The following is a 17053-nucleotide window of genomic DNA, read 5'->3' on the forward strand; positions in this document are numbered from 1 at the left end:
CCTCTAACGTAGCAAAACGTCCTAAGCCGCTTCACATCATCGGACAAAAGAAATTGGCACCAAGTTCAAAAAAGGGATATTAGGACAGGTGATCAAAAGCTTGGTCAAAGAGACAGGTTTTAAGGAGCGTCTTAAAGGAGGAGAGAGAGGTGGAGAGGTTCAGGGAGGGAATTCCAGAGCTTAGGGCCTAGACGGCTGACAGCTCGGCTGCCAATGGTGGGGAAGTACAATTTCAAAATTTGAGGATGACACCAAATTGTGGGTGTAGTTAATACAAAGGAGGAATGCGTCAAAATGCATGAAGACATTAATAAACTTGCAGAATGGGCGTATAATTTGCAAATGAATTTCAATATAGATAAGTGTGAGGTGGTGCATTTTGGTGGGAAGAATAAGGGGACCACATACTGCTTGGGTAATAAGAGTCTAAATGGGGTCGAGGAGCAGAGGGATCTCGGGGTACTGATACAGAAATCACTAAAAGTAGCAAAGCAGGTTAATAAAAAAAGGCAAACAAAGCACTGGGGTTCATTTCTAGAGGGATAGACAGACTGGGACTTTATTCCCTGGAGAGTAGGAGGTTAAGGGGTGATCTTATAGAAGTCTATAAAATAATGAGGGGCATAGATAAGGTCGATAGTCAAAATCTTTTCCCAAAGGTAGGGGAGTCTATAACGAGGGGGCACAGATTTAAGGTGAGAGGGGAGAGATACAAAAGGGTCCAGAGGGGCAATTTTTTCACTCAAAGGGTGGTGAGTGTCTGGAACGAGCTGCCAGAGGCAGTAGTAGAGGCGGGTACAATTTTGTCTTTTAAAAAGCATTTGGACAGTTACATGGGGAAGATGGGTATCGAGGGATATGGGCCAAGTGCAGGCAATTGGGACTAGCTTAGTGGTATAAACTGGGCGACATGGACATGTTGGGCCGAAGGGCCTGTTTCCATGTTGTAACTTCTATGATTCTATGATTCTATGAAAAGCAGAGAAGTTATGTTAAAATTGTATAGAACCTTGGTTAGACCACACTTGGAGTACTGTGAACAGTTCTCGTCTCCATATTATAAAAAGGATATAGAGGCATTGGAGAAGGTGCAATTAAGATTTACTGGGATGATACCAGAACTGAGAAGATGTACTTATCAGAAAAAGGCTGAACAGGCTGGGACTCTTTTCCCTAGAAAAGAGAAGGTTGGGGGGTGACCTGATTGAGGTCTTTAAGATAATGATAGGGTTTGATAGGGTAGATGTAGAGAAAATACTTCCACTTGTGGGGGAGTTTAAAACTAGAGGTCATAAATATAAGATAGTCACTAATAAATCCAATTGGGAATTCAGGAGAAACTTCTTTACCCAGAGAGCGGTTAGAATGTGGAACTCACTACCACAAGGAGTGGTTGAGGCAAATAGTATAGATGCCTTTAAGAGGAAGCTGGATAAACACATGAGGGAGAAAGAAATAGAAGGTTATACTGATAGGGTTTGATGAAGAAGGGAGGGAGGAGGCTCATGTAAAGCATAGACCAGTTGGGCTGAATGGCCTGTTTCCGTGTTGTAGACTCGAAGTAAAGGAAATCGAGGATTCACAAGAGGCCAGAATTAGAGGAATGCAGAGTTCCCAAAGGGTTACATAAGAACATAAGAAATAGGAGCAGGAGTAGGCCAATCGGCCCCTCAGCCATTCAATAAGATCATGGCTGTTGTAGGGCTGGAGGAGTTTACAGAAATGGGTGGGGGAGGTGCAGGGGGAGGGGTAAGGTCGTAGAGGGATTTGAACACAAGGATGAGAATTTTAAAATCCAGGCATTGCTGGACCGGGAGCCAATGTAGGTCAGCGGGCACAGGGCTGATGGATGAATGGGACTTGATGCGAGTTATTATTTGGGCAGCAGAGTTTTGGATGAGCTCAAGTTTACGACAGACTAGATTCCAGGTGCCCTACTTTGGCCTTAATATCCCTGAGTTCCTTCTGCTGGTCACCATCTAATGACGTCTGGTGGGAAGTCCATGCATTTGGACATTGGGTGTGGACAGGATTGTGCTCAGCTGTGATGCCTTCCACAGTCAACTAGGCAGCTCATACAAGGTCTTAAGATCAGTTTAGATGAAGTAAGCCCTTGACCCACTTGATCTTACCTTTCCAGGCTATCAACCTTACCATCCTGCTAATTACCCTCTGTCTAAAAGAACACTTTGTGACATCTGTCCTAAACTTTCCCTTCACGACTCTGAAATTATACCCTCTTATCGTGCCTTGCTGCCCTGGGGTATCTACAAGTATTGCTCTTGGTTACTTTCTCTACCTCGAGTATCTTACGTACCTCAACAAATTTCTCTCTGAGGTGTCTCTTCTCAAGGCTGGAAACGTTCACTTTCTCTAAGCTCGCCAATGAGGACTAGCCACAGTGTTGAGGTACCAAAGGGTTAACGGTGCCCCATTAGGGTTGAGTGTATTCAGGAGAGGATAGAGAAAAGTAACACAAAAAAATACAAACGACATTCTCTGATGACAGAGTCTCCTGTTTATCATTAATATTGTAGTAGTGTCACCGCAAGCATCAATTCGGTAATATAATCAAACACACAAGTGACAGTAATTGTAGGATGTCCTTGGTACATGCCCGTGGGTCCTCATTAACATCATAAAATCCTTTAGATGGCACAATATGAATTCTAATTCACTGACAATGCATAAGTTTCTGTCAGAGACCTGCCGTAGTCTGCAAACAAAATCAAAGAGTGACCTTCCCCTGTTAATTGTTTGTTCTGACAGTCAACATGAGTAATCAGTCAATTTTGTGTTAGCAGATGTTTAACACAATTGCTGTTACTAATGAAATTAAAACCATAGCGACGACGTTCAGTTTGATGAAGAGCAGGGCTTCAGGAGATTGGCATCGTGTTGAGCTGACTGGAGGCAACTCACTCCTTCTGAGGGATCTCTCTCTTTCAGCAAAGATAAGCATTAAGAACGTTACACATTTTTAGGAACAGGCCTTTTCTTGCCCCTTTTTTAGGCAATGAAACTGTCAAATTTCTTCCCATGTGTCAACCATGGCTCAGTGGTAGCACTCGTGCCTCTGAGTCAGAAGGTTGTGGTTTCAAGCCCTACTTTTGAGACCTCGGTGTATAATCTAGGCTCGCATTTCTGTGGAGTACAGAGGGAGTGCTGCGCTGTTGAAGGTGCTGTCTTTTGGATGAGATGTTAAACTCGTCTGCTCTCTCAGGTGGATGTAAAAGATTCCACAGCACCATTTTGTGTCCTGGCCAATATTGATCCTTCAACCAACATCATTAAAACAGATTATCCGATCATTATCATGTTGCTGTTTGTGGGATCTTGCTGTGCGCAAATTGACTGCTGCATTTCCTACATGACAACGGTGATTACACTTCAAAAGGTACTTAATTGGCTGTAAAGCGCTTTGGGACGTCCTGAGGTCATGAAAGGTGCTGTATAAATGCAGATTTTTCTTTATTGGCTGTTGTTGAGGGACAATTCTTTGGAAGCTGGTACCTCATCCAAGTTGCCATTCTTCAGCTGTGAGCCTTGAAGGTGAGTGTTAGGAAGTTATTTTTCCACGGGGAACAGGGACGGTGTCACTGCCAAGATAAATCACATCTTCACTTGACACAAACACACGTTGAGCAGCCTCCCTGTGCCTTGTGTTCCCACTGGGTTCAACAAACTGCAGTGATTAGTTTGTTATATTTATTTATTTTAATGGCGGTTTAAGGGGTTAGATGCTTATCAATTTATGCCTAAACTCGTAAAGAAGTGCTTGAAATTCATTTCGTCCTTTCTGACACCGCTTTGATAGCAGACCCAGCGAAACCCATGGAAGATGTGCTTCACACCTGAGGGCAGGTCTTAACTTTGAGCGATGGTGTAAATCGGGTGATAGCAAATGGGGAGAGATGTAATATGGGCTGCCGACATGCTATCACCCGTTCCACACTATCGCACAAAGTCATGATTTACCCCATGGTCTGTGAGATATTCTTTCACTTTCATAGATGAGCGGGAGTACAAATATTTTTCTTATGGAAACATAGGAACAGCAGTAGGCCATTCAGCCCCTCCAGCCTGTTCGGCCATCCGATTAGATCATGTATCTTAACTCCATTTACCCGCCCTTAATGCCCTTGCCTAACAAAAATCTAACAATCTCATCTTTGAAATTTTCAATTGACCCTCAACCTCAGCAGCTTTTTGGGGGAGTTCCAGATTTCCACTACCCTTTGCGTAAAGAAGTGCTTCCTGACATCGCCCTTGTTCCGCCATTCAATTAGATTATGGTTGATCTCTACCTCAACTCCATTAACCCGCCTTTGTTCCATATCCCTTGACACCTTAATCGCCTTCAGAGTTTCAACTGGCCCAGCATCCACAGCCATTTGGGGGAGTGAGTTCCAGATAAAGGTTTTGTGGTTCTTCTCTGTACGGCCTCTAGGGCTTGAATCTTTCCCTTTGCATCTTGGTGACCAGAGCTTCAGGGGCGCCCGTCATCACTAGCCGTTTCTGGACTGAGTAATTGGCAAAAGAACCAGGGGGAAGATCAGGAGAAATTCTTTTACTCAGCAAGTTGTTTTGATCTGGAATACGCTGCCTGAAAGGATGGTGGAGGCAAATTCAATGGTAACCTTCAAAAGGGAATTGGATAAACACTTGAGGGGGAAAAATCTGCAGGGACAAATTGGATCGCTCTTTCAAAGAGTCGGCACAGGCACGATGGGCCGAACGGCCTCCTTCTGTGCTGTTTCGTTCCACATGATTATACGATTCTATGAGTAGCGATGGATTTTGATTCCCGGTTGGCTTGTGTGCACCGTTCTCAGCTGTCAGGAAAGGTCTCGCGATGAGCAAGTAAAGTCCCGACCTGTAATTCGCCCTCTCCCCCCCCCTCCCACAAAAAAATACCCTGCACTCAGCTGTTCACCTCAATACTGTGTGGCATGCAGTCCACGACATTAAGGAAATGAGTACCACAGTGCCAACAGTTCTGTAATATAAATGCAGAATAAGAGGTTGAGAGGCACGCTCTTAGCCATCTGTTTCTAAGTAACAAGGACCACTGATGATCAATAAAAAACATGAGGCTTTGCTCACTCTGTGCCGGGGCCTGTTAACCTGTTAAAGGCCCATCCTGTTAATGTAGATGATCTGTAGAGAAAATCTAGCAGCTTGTTTAACTCCCACTCCAGAGACTTGAGCATATAATCAAGGCTGTCACCCCAGTACATTAATGAGGGAGTGCCACACAGCAAGTTCCAACAAACAGCAATGACCAGATAAACCGGTTTTTTAGTGATGTTGGTTGAGGGATAAATATCAGTCAGGTCCACAGGGAGAATTCCCCTGCTCTTCCTCAAATAGTGCCAAGGGATCTGAGAAGGCAGACAGGACCTTGGTTTAACATCTCATCTGAAAGACGGCACCTCCGACAGTGCAGCACTCCCTCAGTACTTGCACTGAAGTGTTAACCTAGATTTTGTGCTCAAGTCTCAGGAGTGGGGCTTGAATCTACAACCATCGAGACTCAGAGGCGAGATGTGCTACCTGTCGAGCTACACAGAACCTGAGGTGAAACACTAGGCCAAATCAGGGGGAATAAAAAAAAAATCTGGGAAATTCCTCTCTGACTCCTGAAGCTGACCAAAACAAGTTCCAGGAGACCAGTGGCCATCAGACACATCGCCCAATGTCTCACCTACCTTGCGTAAGCTGTGATATCGGCTGCAGCTAGGACCTTGTCCAGCTCTCTTTGGAAAACTTGCAGCAAATCCACCATGAGCCGGCAACCTGTTCCATAACTCGCTAACCCTCAGCCCACAGAAAAACTTCCTGACATTCAACCTAGTTCTTGCTGATGAAACTTATATGCATATCCCTGGGCCTCCCTAATGTGTCTAACTCAAATAGGTCATCTTGTTGGATAGAGTCTCATGTTTGCTGTGCGCAAATTGGCTGCCGCGTTTCCTACATTACAACAGTGACTACACTTGAAAAGTACTTCATTGGCTGTAAAGCGCTTTGGGACATCCTGAGGTTGTGAAAGGCGCGATAGAAATGTACGTCTTTTCTTTTCCGTAATTATTTTGAGCACCTCAGCCAAATCATCCTTAGTCTCTGCTTTTCTAAAGTAAAAACACCCAGCTTTCCAAACCTATCATGGTAATAAGAGCCCTAAAGCAAAGTATCAATATAGTGGTTCTTCTTTGAACCTTTTACAAGGTCTCTTATATCACATAGAAACAACTGTAGGCCATTCAGCCCCTCAAGCTTGTTCTGCCATTCAACTACATCATAGCTGATCTGTATATTAACTCCATTTACCCACCCTGGTTCTGTAACCCTTAATATCCTTGCCTAACAAAAATCTATCAATCTCAGTTTTGAAATTTTCAATTGACCCCCAGCCTCAACAGCTTTTTGGGGGAGAGAGTTCCAGATTTCCACCACCCTTTGTGTGAAGAAGTGCTTCCTGACATCACCCCTGAACACTCTAGCTCTAATTTTAAGGTTATGCCCCCTTGTTCTGGACTCCCCCCACCAGGGGAAATAGTTTCTCTCTATCTACCCTATCAAATCCTTGAACCATCTTAAACACCTCAATTAGATCAACCCCTTAATCTTCTATACCTGAGGGAATACAAGCCTAGTCTATGGAACCTGTTGCAGGGACCCTTCCCTGCCATGTGAAGGGACCGTCACTGGACACAAGACCTTATGGTCCAGCAATACAAAAATTGCTGTGTCAGCCATACCTCAGCTGATACCACTACCACCTCAAAATCAGAAGGTCGTGAGTTCCAGTCCCACTCCAGAGACCTGAGCACAAAATCTAGACCGACACTCCTAGTGCAGTACTGAGGAAGCACTCTTTTGGGTGAGATGTTAAACCAAGACACAGTCTGCCATTTTAGATGGATATAAAAGATCCCATAATGCTATTGTGAAGAAGAGCAGGGGGAGTTCTCTCCTGGCCAATATTCATTCCTCAATCAACACCACTATCAACAGGTTATTTGGTCATGATCACATTGCTGTTTGTGCGACCTTGCTGTGTGTAAACTGGCCGCCGTGTTTCCTGCATTACAAGAGTGACTGCACTTCAAAAGTACTTCATTGGCTGTAAAGCGCTTTGGGGCATCTGGAGGCTGTGAAAGGTGCTTCGTTAGATGCAAGTTCTTTCTTTTAACTTGGGATGGAGAATTCAGCGCACCTGTGGCCCAGCAAAACAGCAGCCTGCAGCATCCCTATACTTTTCCCATCGGCAGCGCTGCGCCTTTGTCTGTGCAAGAAAACTCATCTCCTGAGGTGAAACTCCATGTTGCCAGAGGCACAAGAGCAAAATAATCTATATTAAATCATTACCCCTGGTTTACTATGGCAGTGCTTTAATATGCAATGTAGCATGAGGCAATCCCATTACAGAGGCTTCCACAGCCTCAGGACTAAGCGACCTGCAGTTCAGCGTTCAGATTGTAGTTCGTTTCAAGGCAATCTCCCTCCTTACTGAATCGATCCTTTGGCCTTCGTACAATTCCGCTTGATGTTAGCGTACAAGCACTTGGGGGGTGATTTTAAACCCCAAGAACGGGTGGGTTGGGGGCGGGTGGGAGTTGAAAGTAGTTGACTTTTTGGGTCTCGACCGCCACCCGGCTTTATTTCCGGGTTTAACCTCGGCGTGTAAAAGTACAGGCTTCCCACTGGGAATACAAAGTCCGAAAACTTTGCGGTCGCGACCCAAAAAAACCCCAACTATTTTCAGCTCCCACCCGCCCCCAACCCACCTGTTCTTGGGGTTTAAAATCACCCCCCTTTGATTTTAACTAACCCCCCCCCCCCCGAGGCCAGGAGTGGGGAGCAGTCAGAATGGGGAGGGGGAATTATCCACCCCTTTCCAGCCCCGATCTGATTCGCTTTAATTTTAAAATCTTGAAATATGCAGGTTGGGCTCCGATGACATCATTGAGGCCTGATCTGCTATTTTAATGTGAGGCCTGAGCGGGGGGGAGGGGGGGGGGGGGGGGGGGCGGGGGGAGCAGTGGTGGCTTCTCCCTCCCCCCACCCTGCCCCAGGCCAATCCTGCCGGGAGCTGGATTGAGGGCCAGGAGAGGCCCTGTAAGGTAAGTTCTAAGCATTTTTCTTTCGTCGGCTTATGGGCAGGAGGTGCACCTTTGGGCCCCTACAAGGAAACCTTGGGCCTCCCTTGCCCCCGGGCTTCCACCCGTTCTCCCGATTGGGAACCCCTCTGGTAACCACCCCTCACCCGTCTCCTCACCGCTTACCTGACCGTCAGTGACCGTTCCCGCAGGTCGCTGGCGACGGCCTCCTGCCACCTGAATTCCCAACCCCCCGCCTACCGGCCAGCCGGGAGTCGAAGCCTGAATCTGGAACCGAGGCCCGGGAGTTAAAATCTCACCTGGCCTCGACATGCGAGTTTGTCGCTCGACGACCCCCACCCTCTCCCCCCCAACCCCCCTTCCCCCCCGGCACGCACCAATCCCGCCCTGAGTTAAAATCAAGGCCTTAGCGTGTTTCAACTAAATGAGTTTGCCCGTTATTTTAATGCTAGTGTTCAAATTAAATGGATTAATGCCTCAGCTGAAACACCAGACAAAGGAACACGTTAAGTGTTCGTGAAGGGACTCAGTGTAAGCATTTAAAACGAAACAACTCGCTTCCTTTAAAGCAGTAGATTGCCTTCTCTTGAGACGAGGAGCAGAGAATATCATATCACTGAAATGTAACACACGTAAATCCCCAGAGTGTCTCATGCATAAAGCACTGGAATGTGAGAGTCGCTATTTAGATTTAAAAATCATAATTGTAAATTTTCACAGACCATCTGGTACTGTGAGCTCCGCCATTGCCTCATTATCCCCTGCCAGCTCAGCTTGCCAATATTCTCCACTGTTTGTAAAGTGACAAAATACTTAGCACAAGGGATAAATGCCAACAGTCTCCAAGGTCTTTGTGATCCACCAAAATCCAAGTAGCCATCTCGTTGAATTCCCGATCTCACTCCCGCAGGGAGGGACGTGAGATTCCCTGAACCACCAAGTGACAAGCGATGGTCCATTGCATCTTTTTAGGGAGAAGTCTAAAAAAATCATTTGAAGCAGAGAAAGATACAGGGCTATGGGGAGAGAGTGAAGCAGTGTGATTAGGTTTGCATTGCTCTGGTAGATAGCTGGGGCATACATGATAGGCCGAATGGCATCCTTCCCTGCCGCTGTCACAGTTTTTTTACATTCATTCTTGGGCGTCGCAGGCGAGGCCAGCATTTATTGCCCATCCCTAATTGCCCTTGAGAAGGTGGTGGTGAGCCGCCCTCTTTTTGAACCGCTGCAGTCCGTGTTAGAAAGGGAGTTCCAGGATTTTGACCCAGGATTTTGACCCAGGATTTTGAGTGTTGTTGGAGCTGCACCCATCCAGGCAAGTGGAGAGTATTCCATCACACTCCTGACTTGTGCCTTGTAGGTGGTGGAGAGGCTTTGGGGAGCCAGGAGGTGAGGAAAGGCTGGGTTCAAAGTCAATGGTCATTCCCATAAATGGACCTTATGCCCTTATCACCTGGAGTGCACTTTTACTACCCAATATCTAGATAAACAACAGTATGATCCGGGCATTTATAATAGAATATATCATGTGCCACCATAGGATTTCTCCTTTGTTTGTGGAAACGACTGAATAAACACTTTTATCAAGATGACACACAGCCTTTGAACTAATAAGTAATTCATGTGAATGGCCAGTACACACTTTTCACGTTGAGAATATACATTTCCCTACAATCCCCGGTTTATGAAAACAAAGGGAAAAAATGCAAGTTGCTTTATCTCGTGTGGAGCATAACTGCCGGCATAGACCAGTTGGGCCGAATGGCCTGTCTACAGAGATAGTAGATGCATTGGTTGTAATCTTCCAGAATTCACTAGATTCTGGAAAGGTCCCAGCGGATTGGAAAACCGCAAACGTGACACTCCTTTTCAAGAAGGGAGTGAGACAGAGAGCAGGTAATTATAGACCAGTTAGCCTAACAGCTGTCATTGGGAAAATGCTAGAATCCATTATTAAGGAAGTAGTAGCAGGACATTTGGAGACTCATAATACAATCAAGGAGAGTCAACATGGTTTTATGAAGGGGAAATCTTGTGTGACAAATTTATTAGAGATCTTTGAGGAAGTAACGGGCAGGGTGGATAAAGGGGAACCAATGGATGCAGTATATTTGGATTTCCAAAAGGCATTCGATAAGGTGCCACATAAAAGATTACTGCACAAGATAAGAGCTCATTGTGTTGGGGGTAATATAGTGGCATAGATAGAGGATTGGCTAATTAACAGAAAACAAAGAGTCGGGATAAAAGGGTCATTTTCAAAATGGCAATCTGTAACTAGTGGGGTGCCTCAGGGCTCAGTGCTGGGGTCTCAACTATTTACAATATATATCAATGACTTGGATGAAGGAACAGAGTGTCTTGTGGCCAAATTTGCTGATGATACAAAGATAGGTGGAAAAGCAAGTTGCGAGGAGGACACAAAGGAGATAATTTTAAACCCCCAGAATGGGTGGATTGGGGGCGGGTGGGAGTTGAAAATAATTGTTTTTTTGGGTTGCAGCCGTAAAATTTTCGGACTTTGCATTCCCAGTGGGAAGCCTGTACTTTTCTGCGCCGACGTTAAACCCGAAAATAAAGCCGGGTTGCAGTTGCGACCAAGAAAACAACTATTTTCAACTCCCACCCGCCCCCAACCCACCCATTCCTGGGGTTTAAAATCACCTAATAGACAAACAGGCTGGTTCATAGAATTGCATAGAATTTTACAGGCCATTCGGCCCAACAGGTCTACGCTGGTGTTTATGCTCCACACGCGCCTCCTCCCACCTTCCTTCATCTCACCCTATCAGCATACCCTTCTATTCCTTTCTCCCTCACGTACTTATCTAGCTTCCCCTTAAATGCATCTATGCTATTCGCCTCAACCGCTCCCTTTGGTAGCAAATTCCACACTCTCACAACTACTCTGGATAAAGAAGTTAGGCGGACGGTTTTCTGTTTAAAAAAAAATTAAGTCTTGTGAGTTAACTCCTTAAATGCCGAATCTAGCATTATAAGAATAGTAATTAAAAACAATTCCACACAGGCAAAAATCCATTCGTACCACTGCTTTAAACCGTCAATGGTTCAATTCTAAACCGTGAGGAGAATGGGAATATATGCTGTCCATTCCATCACTGATGGGCCCATGGCGATATTAATAGATCTGTTTCATAGAAACATAGAAAATAGGAGCAGGAGTCGGCCATTCGGCCCTTCGAGCCTGCTCCGCCATTCAATATGATCATGGCTGATCTTCTATCTCAATACCATATTCCCGCTCACTCCCCATACCCCTTGATGCCTTTTGTGTCTAGAAATCTATCTAGCTCCTTCTTAAATATATTCAGTGACTTAGCCTCCACAGCCTTCTGTGGTAGTTAGGCGGACACCAGTATGACACCAGTCGCTCAATTATTTTTTAATTATTCGTTCAGGGGATTTGGGCGTCGCTGGCGAGGCCGGCATTTATTGCCCATCCCTAATTGCCCTTGAGAAGGTGGTGGTGAGCCGCCTTCTTGAACCGCTGCAGTCCGAATTACATTTAAGTAAATAGGTTTATTTATCACGCCGTATTTTGTGAAGTCCAGATATGCTACATGCTCATGATAAAATCCTGGCTTCATTTCTTTCCATGTAGTAACATTTTTTACAAATCTTGCTCGGTCTTGCAAAGACATCACAGGATTATTTTTGGTTGTGTTGATATGCAGGACGTGGTACTTATTTTGTGCACACAGGTCGTAAGCAATGTTTGTGAAAGAAGTGCTGGCGGTTTTAGGTACACGGTTGTAAAGGATAATTATGTCACCCTCCCCATCTCCTCCCTGGTCTTGCCTCGGGTTGTCCATTGTGTGGTGCTGTTCAATTTCTCTGACCTCATGCATTGCAATTGCTCTCTCCGGTTTTCCCCGAGAATCCTCCAGCTTCTGGATCTGGTTCTCCAGGAACAACATCACAATCACAAATGCCACATTTAGAGTATAGCGATCTTAGATAGGGTGGGGAAGGCCTTAATGGAAGGAATTGTGCAAGAACTGTGGGAGGAGAGGGTTTGATAGGTCAGAATGGCCTTTTCTGATTGCAAACTTTCTTACATTTGTAACAGGGACAAGATGCAAAGCCACCTCTCCTCCGAGCCAAATGACTAAACAGAAAACAGCACCAGACTCGAATACCGTTCCCATATCTGGGAAAGCTTTTTGAGCAACTCTCCTTAACTTCTGGGCAGGATACAAGGAGAAGCTTATCACAGAATTGGTAATCCTTCCTTACTTCTAGCCTCACAACCTTTGTTATCTCCCTTTTTTTATGGATAATTCACTGGTTCTTTCTCTTCTGAGCTTTCCCCGCTGTTCTATGAGTATTGCAAGTATGCCATCCTATGTGCCATTCCTCCTCTCCGCATCCTTGCTAGGGTTTGCCGACCCTGGTTGGACTGGTATTCCTGGAGGTTTCATCACATGACCTCCCATCTCCAACCACCCCTCTTGGTCGAACAGCCTTATTTCCTAGCTCCAATATTTTTATAACCAATAAACGAAAGTGTTCAAAGATAATGAAAAAAAATCACACAAATTTTTTTTTTAATGACCTTCTGAATTTGCTACCGGGTGTTTGCTCGCAGCAGTGTCCAGGAGATTAGTCTTTAATTCCTGGAGGTTCCAGGACAATCCTGGAGAGTTGGCAACCCCAATCCTCACTGTATTGAAATCAGTTGTAAACAATTTTACAACACCAAGTTATAGTCCAGCAATTTTATTTTAAATTCACAAGCTTTCGGAGGCTACCTCCTTCCTCAGGTGAACGATGTTCACCTGAGGAAGGAGGTAGCCTCCGAAAGCTTGTGAATTTAAAATAAAATTGCTGGACTATAACTTGGTGTTGTAAAATTGTTTACAATTGTCAACCCCAGTCCATCACCGGCATCTCCACATCACGTATTGAAATCAGGACTCGTTGCTCCATCTGCTATTGAAAATCATCCTTTCAGGACATCAAATTACTTATCTTCAATGGTGTAACACCTTACCACCCTCAGTCATCTCTTCTTTACACAATATACAGGACTTTTTTTTAAAACAGAGAAACCAAGGTGATCGGCTGAGGCCCATAGGTAAAACACCACTAAAGGCAGATGAGGAATTAGTGATGCCAAGTGCGGGTTTTAAGATTCCTGAAGAAGGTAAGCGGCAGTAAAGGCTGAGGAAGGTGAGCAGTTCCACAGTTTGGGGGCAATGGGAAAGACACTACTCAATTGCTCCACTTGAATTGTTCACTGTATTCTCCTACTCTCTTCGACCTTGTTGTTATCTCCCCTTATGGGGCTCGGCTCCTTCATCAAAGTTTCTCAACAATAATGAAAACAGGAAGGATGCATAATCCATGATCGGCTGCCAAACAAATAGTGGTTCTGTACTCCAGGACTGAGAAAGGTCCACCTCAACCAAATACAAAATTAAATTAAAAGAGCACTGTATTCTAGCCTTATCCTCATCTATTCACAAGACAGATATGAATGAGAAAGGCCATTTGGCCCATTTAAGACCCTCCATCTATGGTGTCCCTATCACAGCATCCAACTGTTACTTCACTGATTCCAGAGTCTTCACCTGCACTATTCTACTCAGAGTTCATTCCGTAAATTGATCACTTCTTATATAAAAGAGAAGTTCCTGACATTTGTCCTTACTTTGATTTTCACTGGTTTGAACCCATGTCCTCTCGTTCTACTGTCAAGGTAGTCCCACTCCACTCCCCCCTGCTTCCTCCCCATTGCCCTGCAAAATTTTCAGTTTCAAGTATTCATCCAATTCCCTTTTGAAAGTTACTATTGAATCTGCTTCCACCGCCCTTTCAGGCAGCGCATTCCAGATCATCACAACTCGCTCCGTTAAAAAAAAAACAATTCTCCTCTTCTCCCCCCTAATTTTGTCAATTACCTTAAATCTGTGTCCTCTGGTTATCGATCCTTCTGCCACTGGAAATAATTTCTCTCTACTTACTCAATCAAAACACCGTATGATTTTGAAATCTTCTCTGCAGCCTCCAGGTTTTGAATGTCCCTGTTACTTCTTGGTGACTAACACTGGATACAGTAGCCAAGTTGAGGGCTAGCCAGAATTTTGTATATGATATCCTCTAATTGTACTCTACTATTTACATAGATATGCATAGGATTTACAGCACAGTAACCATTCGGCCCAACAGGTCCATGCCGGTGATTATGCTCCAAATGAGCCTCCTCCCACCTTACTTCATCTCACCCTATCAGCGTATCCTTCTATTCCTTTCTCCCTCATGTGTTTATCTAGCTTCCCCTTAAATGCATCTATGCTATTCACCTCAACTACTCCTCGTAATAGCGAGTACCACATTCTAACCACTCTCTGGGTAAAGAAGTTTCTCCTGAATTCCCTATTGGATTTATTATTGACAATCTTACATTTATGGCCTCTAGTTTTGGACTCGCCCGCAAGCGAAAACATCTTCTCTACGTCTACCCTATCAAACCCTTCCATGATCTTAAAGACCTCTAGCAGGTCACCCCTCAATCTTCTCTTTTCCCAGAGCCCCAGCCTGTTCAATCTTTCCTGATAGGTACAACCTCTCAGTTCTGGTATCATCCCTGTAAATTGATTTTGCCCCTTCTCCAATGCCGCCATATCCTTTTTGTGATTTGGAGATCAGGATTGTTCACAGTACTCCAAGTGTGGGCTAACCGAGGTTCTATACAAGTTCAACATAACTGCTCTGCTTTTTCAATTCTATTCCACTAGAAACAAACCCCTGTGCTTTGTTTGTACCTTTAATTTTAAGTCCCACGTTCAATCGCTAGCCTGCGTTGAGTGTTCATTGGGAGTGATGGGGCGCTACAATTAGCTTCAGGCTAAGTTCTCTAGGCTAAGGAGAGGAAAAATCAGCAATGATATCAGCCAGGTATCCTTTGAGAGACCCCTGACGGAAAGCATACATTTGTGGATAAGAAATGAGAACAGCATCAGGGGTCTAATGCCTCTCCATAGCCAAATGGCCTGGCAATACTCACTGTCTAGGCTCAAACAAAACAACAACAACTTGTATTTAAACATCACCTTTAACGTAGTAAAACGTCCCAAGGAGCTTCACAGGAGCGTTATCAAACAAAGGCTGACACCGAGCCACGTAAGGAAATATTAGGACAGGTGACCAAAAGCTTGGCCAAAGAGGTAGGTTTTAAGCTGTGTCTTAAAGGAAGAGAGAGAGGTAGTGACGGAGAGGTTTAGGGAGGGAATTCCATAGCTACGGGCCTAGGCGGCTGAAGGCACGGCCGCCGATGGAGGGGCGAAGGAAATTGGGGGATGGACAAGAGGCCAGAATCGGAGGAACGCAGAGATCGCAGAGGGTTGCACAGCTGGAGGAGGTTACAGAGATAAGGGAGGGGCGAGGCCATGGAGGGATTTGAACAGAAGGATGGGAATTTTAAAATCGAGGTGTTGCTGGAATGATTGGCTACTTGGGAATTTCCAGATTGTAGCCATCACCCTGTGGAGCCGTAACTCAGACCAGTCAGCGACATCTGGAGAGAGAACAAGAGGGGGAGGAATTTTTACAAGAGAAAGCTTGGCGGTGGACGGATTTCAAATGCAAAGGTATCGAGCTCATTGGGTTTCTGCTCAGCTCCATGCTGACAGTTGCTGCCACTTAATCCTTCTGAAATGTTATCTCGGTGAAGAAATTATCTGATGGTTGTCAGGACCTTTGCTACGCTGCTTGTGTCCCATGTAGTATTCATGGCTGCAAAGCTGCATCCAGGTTTCTAATGACAAACACCAGCAGTTAGTTTCTGCAGCCCAGCATGCGTAGGACCTGCCATTATCCTTCCGACAATGGAAAGTAATAACAATTGGGATAAGTCCGTCTGCCTTCGGTCCTTTCGATGCACAGTGATCAAAATGAAGTGGCCCCCGGGAGTTGACTGTTTCTTTGCTCTGAATCAGGAGCTCCTTCACCCATTGCTTTGGGGATGGCCGAAAATAACTCCGGTTCAAAGTCAGACCTTAAAGCATGAACAAGTTCCCTCCACGGCTCAGTGGGTGATAGCCAAGTCATGCAGATCAGGAAAGCGCCAGGTTCAATGCTTGGTCGATGTTGAGTTACCCAGAATGGACTTTGCAATTGTCTACAGTGCCTTTGATCTGGGAGACCATGTCCAGAATGGAACTTGCAATTGTCTACAGTGCCTTTGGTCTGGGAGATCAGGTCCAGAAATGGATCTTTGCAATTGTCTACAGTGCCTTTGATCTGGGAGACCATGTCCAGAATGGAACTTGCAATTGTCTACAGTGCCTTTGATCTGGGAGACCATGTCCAGAATGGAACTTGCAATTGTCTACAGTGCCTTTGATCTGGGAGACCATGTCCAGAATGGAACTTGCAATTTTCTACAGTGCCTTTGGTCTGGGAGATCAGGTCCAGAAATGGATCTTGCAATTGTCTAGAGTGCCTTTGATCTGGGAGATCTCTCCCCTCACATGATTCAGTCAAGATGGCGGTGCCTCACAGGGGAAGTGTTGAGAAAAGGCCAGCTGCTTCTCCACAGGGGATAGAGGGAGGCACACTGTGGGAAGAAAGTAGATCTCGAACACCTGGGGCTAGGGCCGAACAATATTTAATTGTTTTCCTCCAATTTACGCTGCTCTTCTACTGAAGGTGCTGACTCTTGCTAGTATACAGCTCCACAAGAAGCTGGCAGGTGGCCATTCTTCCACATGTGATTCCAAGCAGTGAGCGTTCATGGGCTATTTAACCATGGGATGACGGTATCAAAGCCGAGACCAATTCTGCTCGCGCCCGATGTCCGCACATGTGCATTTTCTAGTAGGAGTCACTATATAATATGTAGGAAGAGTGACCTTAGTTTACTTTTTAGCCCAGCGGCATGGAGCCCAATCTGATTTTTTAAA

At 45.2% G+C, this 17053-nt stretch overlaps 2 protein-coding genes across 3 annotated transcripts in view; both read right to left on the reverse strand.

The window, feature by feature from the left end:
- Nucleotides 1–17053, reverse strand: part of LOC137316523 (dedicator of cytokinesis protein 2-like) — a 1021473-nt gene that overhangs the window by 105333 nt on the left and 899087 nt on the right. The window lies entirely within an intron of this gene.
- On the reverse strand, nt 11455–13153 carry LOC137307252 (heparan sulfate 2-O-sulfotransferase 1-like). Its single transcript, XM_067976722.1, has 3 exons — nt 13141–13153; nt 11637–12099; nt 11455–11524 (listed from the first exon to the last, which is right to left on the reverse strand). The coding sequence occupies exons 1-3, from the start codon at nt 13151–13153 to the stop codon at nt 11455–11457; spliced, it is 546 nt and encodes a 181-aa protein (XP_067832823.1).

The sequence above is a fragment of the Heptranchias perlo genome, chromosome 1 (assembly GCF_035084215.1).
Source record: "Heptranchias perlo isolate sHepPer1 chromosome 1, sHepPer1.hap1, whole genome shotgun sequence".
Lineage (NCBI taxonomy): Eukaryota > Metazoa > Chordata > Chondrichthyes > Hexanchiformes > Hexanchidae > Heptranchias > Heptranchias perlo.

Excerpts from the sequence above, each read along its gene's own strand:
- LOC137307252 (XM_067976722.1), bottom strand. Across the intron at positions 11,525-11,636 it reads TTAAATGTAATTCGGACTGC|AATTGAGCGACTGGTGTCAT; the intron begins AGCGGTTCAAGA and ends TAATTAAAAAAT.